The sequence below is a fragment of the Magnolia sinica genome, chromosome 10 (assembly GCF_029962835.1).
Source record: "Magnolia sinica isolate HGM2019 chromosome 10, MsV1, whole genome shotgun sequence".
Taxonomy (NCBI): Eukaryota; Viridiplantae; Streptophyta; class Magnoliopsida; order Magnoliales; family Magnoliaceae; genus Magnolia; species Magnolia sinica.
The window spans coordinates 13355940-13366892 of NC_080582.1; the positions used below are offsets into that span (position 1 = coordinate 13355940).

At 43.0% G+C, this 10953-nt stretch overlaps 1 protein-coding gene across 1 annotated transcript; it reads right to left on the reverse strand.

Annotated features, from left to right (window-relative positions):
- Nucleotides 1-357: 357 nt before the first annotated feature.
- Nucleotides 358-9067, reverse strand: LOC131258020 (phytosulfokines-like). The gene is made up of 2 exons (XM_058259041.1): nt 8916-9067; nt 358-598 (listed from the first exon to the last, which is right to left on the reverse strand). The coding sequence occupies exons 1-2, from the start codon at nt 9048-9050 to the stop codon at nt 482-484; spliced, it is 252 nt and encodes an 83-aa protein (XP_058115024.1). The 5' UTR covers nt 9051-9067; the 3' UTR covers nt 358-481.
- Between the last annotated feature and the right edge of the window lie 1886 nt (nt 9068-10953).

Below are 10953 nucleotides of genomic sequence, written 5' to 3' on the forward strand. Positions count from 1 at the left end.
CTATTGATAAGGTCACATAGACCTCTATGAAAAGGGAATATGATTTTGATCCAAAACTTGTGACCCGAACGAGTTTTCAATGGTAGGTGTTCAATATCGACTGCTTCCTTTGGCGTAGTTCTTCAATTTACCTCCTTTTTGGGCTAATACCCTAAAATGATCTAACATGATCTTTCTAAATAGATGTACGGCGTATATAAAGCACATACACCACAGTGGGGCCCACATACATCTAGTACCCCAGTCCACGTTGGATGGTGTGAATCCATCACCAGGGGCCCACATCTGGTTGGGAGGTTACCACACCAGATTGCACCCCTTACTGCAACTTTTCAAGTGCTGTATATCTTCCAAAAGTAGACGTGCATTTGTATCATCTTTTCCTTAACGATATAGATTTGAGGAGAAATGTACAGAGGAGAACAAAATTGAAAGACCAATCTACGATATTGCAAATGGAAATTTTGAAAAGGAAAATGCATCAAGGGTCTTTAATATCCTGTGTGTAGATATAATCCGTGTGAGCAATGGCCATCCTCCTTGCACTACACTCCGTCTCCAAACCTTCACAATCATCTTCGTTGATACTTGAGTCCCACTGAAAGAAAGAAAGAAAGGAAAAGATGAACAGAGTTTATCTTTATGCATGAGAGATTTATTATTATTATTATTATTATTATATTGTAGGGATTAAGAATATAATCCATAATTTATATAACGGGAATTTGGTTGCACCGAATATTATAAAATTTCATAATTAGAGTTTTCGTAAGGGCTCGATTGGCATCTCTACTTTAATCTAATAAGATCTTTTCAAATAAGATCTACTATAATAGGTTCTTTATGTGCTGTGTATTGTTTTAAATAAAGTCGTTGCTTGGTAAAACCACTTTTTCAAAATTCAAAAATATCTTTTATTTGAAATAAGCATATTTGGTAAAACTTTCAGATAAAAGCTTTCTTTATGAATAGTTGCTTCTTCTTTTTTTAAAATTACAACTACTCTATTAAAAAGCAATTCAAGCGGTTGTTTTAGTGAATCTCACATACATGGTTTGTGCTCCCAAACGGGAAAAGAATAAATGGTCACGTACCACCTTCATGTTTGACTTTTGGGCCTTCCATTGTATCAAACATTGGATGTGGATCATCCAACATATGGAGCTCACCTTTGATGTGAATTGTCCATTGTATGCGCCCAACCTTAAGTGAGTCGTCCACCATGTTAGGCCCATCTTGGATGTGAACCATTCATCATTAGGGGCTGACTTTCATGTGGACTGTCCATTATATGGGGCCCACCTTGATGTAGATCATCGACCATTTAGGGCCCACCATTAATGCTAATTGTCCTTTTATGTGGGGCCCTTCAATGTCCACTACCCGTCACACGGAGTTCACATTTGATGTTTCCATCATGTGGGCCCCACCTTTAAAGTGGGTTGTCCATCATGTGGGATCCAATTTTGATGTCCACCATCCATTTGTGTGGGATGCACCTTCTATGTGGATGATCTATCACATTGGGCCACCTTGAGTATGGGCCATTCATCATGCGAGACCATGGATGTGGACCATCTATTAGGTTGGGCCCACTTAATGTGGATTGTAGATCATGAGGGTTCACACCTTGATGTGAGTCATTCATCATGTGAGGCCCACTCCATCCATTATTCCGACCCACCTTGATGTGGACCATTTATTATGCAAGATGGGCCATTCATGATGTGGACCCATTTTGTGTCAACAATTCATCATGTGGGCCTAACTTCAATGTCCACCATCCATCATATGGTCCAACTTCAATGTCCATCGTCCATCATGTGGGTCCCCACCTTTCACGTGGGCCATCCATCATGTGGGGCTCCACCTTCAATGTGCGTCTTTCATCATATGGCCCACTTTGAAGAGTTTGTAAAGATAAGAGATGAGAGCAAGATGGAAAATACCGAAAAAAACAATAATAATGATAAACTTATCCCAAAATTAGCCAAAAATGTTTACACACTTTAGTCAAATCGGCTCTTTAAAAAATAAGATCTACGTTACTTATTTTTTAAGAGCCTTTTTGCTAGTTTTAAAAAAGTAAAGTAGCCTTTTTGCTAGTTTTAAAAAAGTAAAGTAATGAGGGCATTACGAAATACAAATAAGCCTACTTTAAAAATAAAAAAACCTTATTTTAGAATAAACAAATAAGCTCTTATAATTAGAGATATTAAACAACCCTTAAGTCCACAACCATGGATGCACATGTCACCACATGTGCCAGCATAACATATGGGTGAAATATCCGAGCCATCCACCAAGTGATCCTCATGAGTAGGTATTACTGGCCTGGTCCATTCAGTAGGTGAGCCATAACATGATAAATAAGCCAAATAGTGTAGAAAACTTAAGGCCTCAGTGGTTATATCTTCACTCAGTATACCACTTGAGTTATCACTAGGTTACTAGTTGATAGATTTCCCTTTTGATGAACAGCCAGGATATTTTACCTGTCTGCCACGCTGGCATATTTGATGAAATTTGGTACACAAACATACCCTAAGCTATGATCTCTAATATATAATAAAGAAATGCTAGTAGGCTGGTTGGCATGTGGGGGGTACCATGGCATTTGTATGACATCTTGCCCATCTAAAAAGGTTGTCCCAACATGAAATTGGGACACCCAAAAATCCTGGTGGATCCAATTATCAGGTGGGGGCACACCATAGAAAACAATAAATAACCACCCGAAAAACCACACAGATTAGCTGCTGACGGCTTCACTGGTAAGATCGCTGCTGAAGTGACGTCACTGGATTCTGTGGGGCCATCATGATGTATGTTTTGCATCCACACCCTCCATTCATTCAGCAATATTATTTTATGACATGATCCTAAAAATAAAGCAAATCCAAAGCTCAAGTGAACCCCTTTACAGGAAACAGCAGGGACAGTAACGCCCATTGTTGAAACCTTCTTAGAGCCACCATCATATTTATTTGAGATACAACATGTTCATAAATTCACATAGACATGTATAAAGGGAAAGCACAAATATCATCTTGATCGAAAACTTCGGTGGCCCCACGAGAAGTTTTTAATGGCAGTCTTTCAGTTCTCACTATTTTCTATGGGTGGGGTTCACCTAAGCTTTGGATCTGCCTCATTGTTTGGCTCATATCTTGAAATGATCTCTCCAAATGAATTGATCTCTCCAAATGAATGGAGAACAATCAGCCACTGATGACGTCACTTCAATAGGGATACAATTCATACATCATAGTGGGTCCCACATAACTTGATGACGTCACTTCAATAGGGAACATGACCCTCAGTCCAAGCTCATGTAAGATAAATTGAGATGTAATCCGATGCATCTCATGGAGGTGCACGGTTTCTAATAATAACTTGAGAGGAGAACAATCGGCCACTGATTTGGAGGGCTGTTACAAGATATACAAGGTAGGTGAATATTACAAGATATACAAGGTAGGTGAATATTGTGAGGCTAATTATAACTATGTATAATTGGAGTAAGATTATCTAAGGACACCAGAATATCTCATGAATTACGAGTTGTCTTACGGGGTGGATCCATGAGATATTTTCCAGACACCAGGATATCTCATGGATCACGAGTTGCCTTATGGGGTGAATCCATGAGATATTTTCCAGGCATGCCATCTACTCTAACACCCCCCGCGCAAGTGTAACGGTTCTGAAAGAACCGAGAGCTTGGACTTGAGAAGAGAGAAACGGGCGGAACTTAACGGTTTAGTGAGTACATCAGCAAGTTGGTCTTTAGTGGAGACGAAACGGACATTAAAGGCTCCATTGGCCACATGATCACGGACAAAATGAACATCGATCTCAACATGTTTCGACCGAGTGTGACATACAGGATTAACTGATAGATAAGTTGCTCCAAGGTTATCACAAAGCACTGTAGGAGTGGATAGGGGGAGTCCTAACTCACGAAGGAGAGACTGAAGCCAGAGAACTTCGGCGGCTACATTAGCAACTCCCCGGTATTCGGCCTCGGTGCTGGATCGTGCCACTGTAGATTGTTTCTTTGAACTCCAGGAGATAAGATTTTTACCAAGAAAAACACAATACCCATTAGTGGATTTTCGATCATCAATAGATCCGGCCCAGTTTGCATCAGTATAGGCTGTAAGACCTAATGTGGATTGAGAGGAGAAATAGAGACCATGTGTAATAGTAGATTTGAGAAAACGGAGAATCCTCTTGACCGAGCACCAGTAATCCTTTGTGTGAGATTGCATGAACTGGGCGACCTTATTGACGAAGAAGGCAATGTCTGGTCGAGTGAAACTGAGGTATTGGAGGGCCCCAACAGTACTTCGAAAGAGGAAAGGATCGGACAAGGGAGTACCTCCAAACCTTGATAGCTTGCAGGACGTGGCGATGGGAGAGATGACAGGCTTCACACCATCCATCTTGAGTTTGAGTAAGAGATCGCGAATATACTTTTGCTAAGATAAGAACATACCATCCGGAGTATGGTGACACTCGACTCCCAAGAAATAGTGAAGTGGGCCCAAGTCTTTTAGGGAAAACTCCAGGCCAAGATCCCTAATAAAATGATCGACCGAGTCAGAGTTATCCCCTGTGATGATGATGTCATCCACATAGATGAGAACCAGTTGGAGATTGAATCCAGACCGTCGAATAAATAAAGAAGTATCGGACTTAGATCTCACGAAGCCCATGCGAAGCAAGTAACTACTGAGACGAGAGAATCAGGCCCGCGGGGCCTATTTGAGGCCATAGATGCTGCGATGGAGTCGACAGACATGGTTGGGCCAAGCCGGCTCAACAAACCCTGAAGGTTGTGCCATATAGACGGTCTCTGCAAGAAAGCCCTGTAGAAAAGCATTATTAACATCGAGTTGGCGCAAGGTCCATCCTTTGGACACTGCAAGGCTGCAGACAGTTCGGACGGTGGTTGGTTTGATGACAGGGCTGAACGTTTCTCCATAGTCAAGTCCCGATTTTTGGTGAAACCCCTTGGCCACAAGACGCGCCTTGTACCTGTCCACCGAACCATCCGGGTTGTGTTTCAACTTGAAGACCCACTTGCAACCAACGAGGTTCATATCATGATGGTAGGGAACAAGAGACCAGGTACCATTTTGGAGTAGAGCATTAATCTCGGTGTCCATGGCCTGACGCCATCGAGGATCACAGTTTGCTTGTGTGAAACAGGTGGGTTCGACGGGCGAGGTGTGCAGATCATTCATGAGACAAGTGGGCAGTGGGTACCGGGTGGCAAGCCAAACTTTAGGTGTTCTTGTGTTATCCTGAGTCCTGGTGACCATTGGATGATTTCGGATGAGAGGTGGACTAGTAGGAACCACAGGGGATGGAGATACCGAGGAGGGAGTAGTATCGGAAGGGGGATCAGGAGATGAAGTGGATGAACTAGTGATAGAAGGATTAGGGAGGGACTGGTGCGAAGGTGGAGGAGAGACACAGGGATCTACTGGACCAATAGAGGGCGCCGGTGTAACAGACAGAAAGGAGTCTGGGACAGGCAGGGGACCAATGGAAATTGGAATTGGTGATTGGGACGGGGACAGTGGAGAAGAGAGGTTAGGCGTGAGGCCAAGGAATGGGAAGGTGCATTCATCAAAGACAACATCCCGGGAGATGTACACACGCTCAGTGGGGATATGTAAGCACTAGTAACCTTTCTGGGATGCGGAGTACCCTAAGAAGACACATTGCACAGAGCGGAAGTCAAATTTATGTGGATTATAGGGGCGAAGATGAAGGTAGAAAGCACAGCCAAACACCTTCAAGGAGAGGTAATCAGGTGATTTCTGAAATAATTTTTGGAAAGGGGAAAGGTTGTGTAGGACTATGGTTGGCATTCGGTTGATAAGGAAAGATGCAGTCTGAAAAGCATATGGCCAATAAGAGAAAGGTACATGAGACCGAGCGAGGAGGGTCAAGCCAGTCTCAACGAGATGGCGATGCTTCCGTTCCATAGTTCCATTTTAGGCACTAGTGTGTGGGCAAGAAACACGATGAATAATACCATGAGAAGAAAGAAATGATTTAAATTTTAGGAATTCACCACCACTACCGGTCTGCAGGACCTTTATTGAATGACCTAAGAATTTTTCAATATAATTTTTGAAAGTGACAAAAACTGAAAAAGTCTCGCTTTTATTCATTAATGGGTAAAGCCAAACATATTTGCTGTAGTGATCAACAAAGCTAACGTAGTAGCGATGACCACTTACAGAAGGTATATGAGATGGACCCCAGAGATCTGAATGAATAAGTTCTAGAGGAGCAGTAACAACCGAAGATGAAGAGGAAAAAGGTAAACGATGGCTCTTCCCTTGCTGACAGGCAGCACAAACCGAAGGACCCCCACGATCAGGAAGAGAGGGAAGCTTATATTGAGAGAGTAGACTGGAAACAATGCGACTAGTGGGATGACCAAGGCGCTCGTGCCATACTGAGGAAGAGACATGTTCACCAAGAAGAGCCTAAGGAGAAGCAGCAAGACTCTTGTCCTCCAGAGAGAAGGCATATAAATCGTTCTTAAGGTGTCCTCGCAGTAGAGTTTTCCGGGTGGAGAGATCCTTGACAAGACAAAAGTCAGGATGAAATTCAAGTAAGACTTTATTATCAGCAGTGAAACGACTAACAGAAAGAAGATTCTTAGTGATATTGGGAACGAACAAGAGGTTATGTAATGCAAAGGAGGAAGATGGAGAACTCAGAATAGAATAACCAGTAGAATGCATAGGCAGACCTGTCCCGTTACCCATGCGAATCTTGTCAGGGCCATGATACTCAGTCGGAATTGTCAGGTTCGCCATATCAGCAGTCAAGTGATGTGTAACACTAGAGTCAACATACCAGTTAGGATCAGAGGAGCTACTGCTACCGACCGAGTGCATGAGAGCAGTCGGGTTGGAAGGCGGGGTGGCTTCATCATAGCGGTTGTAGTAGTGGTTGGTATAATGGCCGAACCGGTTGCAGATTAGGCACTACGGGCGACCACCAGCTGTCTGATGTTGGGGGCCACCCGAGGTCGGATGTAAAGAGGAGTACCGACCACGCCCACGACCGTGTTCCCGACCCCTTCCTCAACCATGCCCACGGAAGGAAGACGAAGGCGAGGCAGAGAAGAACCTCGAAGTTCGTGAAGCAGTGTGAACTGCAGGTGCAAGAGAGATGAGGCCGGTAGACTCAGGGTTGGGGAGGGTGCGCCCACGATGTATCTCCTGACTGAGCATGAGGCCGATCAATTCTTCAGAGGAAATAGGGTCGACTCGTGTGTTGACAGAGGTGACGAACGAGTCATATTAAGGAGACAGGCCACTGAGGAGGGTGGACACGAGGTCGGAGTTGGTGACGGGATTTGCCACGGCAGCGAGGTTGTTCACAATAGACTTGACAGACTGGATGTATTCAGACATAGGTGTAGCACCCATTTTGATAGTGTGTAACTGATACTTGAGTTGCTGTACGCGAGCTCAGGAGGACGATGCAAAGATCCTCTCCAAAGCACACCACACATCACGAGATGTGGTGAGGCTAACAACATGGGCCATGACCGGTTCAGTGAGGGAGGAGATGAGCCAGCAGAGGAGCATTTGGTCCATTTTGATCCATCTGGTGTAGTTAGGATTGAGGATAGGCAAAGTATCCTTCTCTGTTGGAGGGAGGAAATGGTCTGGACATGGAGAGGTGCCATCGATAAGGCCTTCAAGATTATAGAGTTTTAGTATGGGAAGGAACTGGGAACGCCATACGAAAAAATTGCCTTTGTCAAGTTTGATGTTGAGGAAGTGAGTGATGTTAGAAACAGATGACGACAAGGAGGAAGATGAAGTGCTTGACATGATGGATGCACTCGTAATAGCTTTGATACCAAAATAGATTGAGATGTAATCCGATGCATCTCATGGAGGTGCACGGTTTCTATTAATAACTTGAGAGGAGAACAATCAGCCACTGATTTGGAGGGCTGTTACAAGATATACAAGGTAGGTGAATATTACAAGATATACAAGGTAGGTGAATATTGTGAGGCTAATTATAACTATGTATAATTGGAGCAAGATTATCTAAGGACACCAGAATATCTCATGGATTACGAGTTGCCTTACGGGGTGGATTCATGAGATGTTTTCCAGACACCAGGATATCTCATGGATCACGAGTTGCCTTATGGGGTGAATCCATGAGATATTTTCCAGGCATGCCATCTACTCTAACAGTGTATAGCGTTGTCAATAAGCCGGAACTTGATTTGTCTTAGGCCCGATTTTGAGCTGTTCGGACCTAGGTTTGACTTAGCCCCGGACCCGTTTACGATTTTAAAGGCGGGACTAGACCCGAAATCAAAAGCCCAAGAAGGGCGAGGACAGGGCATTACACTTCGGCTCCTGACGACTCTGAGATGCCCTGGTCTCGCCCCATTGGCGATCATATCTCTGACAGTTAATTTTGGACCGTTTGTTGTATTTTATCCATAACCATCTATTTTTTGGCATGTGATCTAAGGGTGTTCGAGATGTCTTTCTAATCCATTGAAAACTCCTTTAGATTAACGGTGTGGATCTCATATCTGTGGGCCCTACATGTAAAAAAATGGTCCATCTGGACACTATCCACGTTATAATGCAACAAGATCTTATAATTCGTCAACTTCAAAATAGGTAAAGCAAACATGCGTACGTGCCACTGCCCAAAAATCAAGCTGGCCCAGTCATAAGGTAGGCCACACGTTGTATGGGAACCAACGGTTAAAATTAAATGATCAACGCTCCAAATTGGCATACGTGTGAGGACCACCTGATGGCTTGGATGGCCTAACTATCGAGCCATGATAGCCGAGTAGAACACGAGATGAACGGTGTGAGATACATGCAACTTACCGACCATGGCGTCGCAGGAGTAGGAGATTCTGGTGGTTGTGGGTCAGATACCGGCCAAGCTGCGGCAACGGTGGTTGATCTAGAGAGAAGCAGAAGAAGAAGAGAGAGAAGGGAAAAGAGGAGGATCTTGGCCATTTTTGAAGGGTACAGATTAGAAAGGTGGTAGGACATTTGAGGGGGAGCGTGTGAGTTATATATAGAAGCAAGAAGGGCTACCCTGCATGCGCATGCACGTTAGACTATCGTAACCATAGGAGTCATGGGCCTCATCTTTGATTGATCATAACCCCCAAATCAAAGAGATTGGACAATCTTAATTCTCTGTATCAACCGTTGAATTTGGATCTTTGATGATCTCTTTTTGACCGTCCATTTCATATCCATAAATTGAACGGTTGGGAAGTCATCAATTGGGTTACTGGATTGAAGTGCATGAATGACGTGTGTACCGAGTCATAGTGATCGAGCTGCGTGGGGCCCACCCCATGATTTTATGCTAAATTCAAACCGTGAATCTGGTGATTCTCATCATGTTTACTGCCCAGAGCAAGAGTCACCCAGATTCAAAATTCAGGTGCGACACACCAGAGGGAGCAATGTACAATCATCACAAAAACCTATATATTCTCGTCCTGTCGCTCACCTGTGCCTTGGAATATCTGAATTTTGGATAGTATTTTCATCCTGGTGGGACAAACCTGATGAGTGGTTTGGATGGCATATATACATTAAGATAGATACCAAAATCCATCTCTACATTTCTATGGTGGCATTTCCCTCCCCATTGTTCCTTTTTTTGTGGGACATCTAAGACATGGGTCAAGATAAATCTTGGGATATAACCTTCCATGAGGTTTATACATATAATGGAGGGTTTGGATGGAAGCCAAACATCACGGTAGGCCCTACACCGACGGACTGAATGGTAATTAAAGGATGTTAGTATTCCTCCCAAAAGAAACTAGAGACGGAGTTTGATGCAATAGAGGGTCTGATGTATTATAATGTAGAAATGGAGCCATAATTTGGAGATCATGACCGTTGATCTGATTGGGCCTGTCTTGGGTAGGGATTAAACTTCATTTAACTCTTCATTCATCGAATTAAAGTTATACGGCTACAAAAGAATACTTCAATTATTCAGAAAAAGGGGGCCAAACATTTTATGGATAAAATCTTCTAATCTGAAACATTTTTGAGTCATCCAACATCTTCACTGGACCCAATACAACCAACGGTCCCACGTGTAAGGTCTGGGTGCAACAAGATAGAGACAGACAGAGACATAAATGTTATAGAAGCATGGATACTCGAGTTCCATGAAATGTAATCGATCAAAAAGTCAATCTACGGCCAGTTTTTTTACCTCGAGAGCATCACTAGAGATTATAGAGAACCGTTCTTCTTGCCTCTGCTGTTGCATATGCATTTAGAGCCCTGTCCATACACATGCAGTCACACGTGCCAACATGGCGTACGTGTAGAAATCAGATTTTTACCATTTTAGAAACCAGTCCGTTTCACTCCTGTGTGATCCTAATCTAAAAATCTAAACAGACCGTTAATACAATTTGTGTATCTGTCCTTTTTTTTTTTCTATGTGGCCCACTTGAGTGGTAAAATAGACTAATATTTTTTATATATGATATAAAAAGTGTATTTCATATTATAGAAGGATCGGATCTTGTAAAACATTTCCCAATTGGCTCTATTTCCTGCGTATGTATGGGCAAGGCTCTCACACGCGCGTGGAATTAGAAAACCTTTTAATTGCATTTTGCAACCACCTCTGCCAGAAGTCAAGAGATAGAAGTTTTGATACTCAGACATAGCATGATAATTGTTACACATGCACAAAGAAATCATGCATATGGTGTGTATGTACCTTAAATAGACCGTCCACAATGTAGATAGGACATAAACCAAAAGTTACATAATTATAATTGGATGATCTTCGGATATCTATGGGATGGTTAAGATGGGAAATAATTGATGGTCCACATTCAATTAATAAATGTCATTTTTTATTCAGATGTTC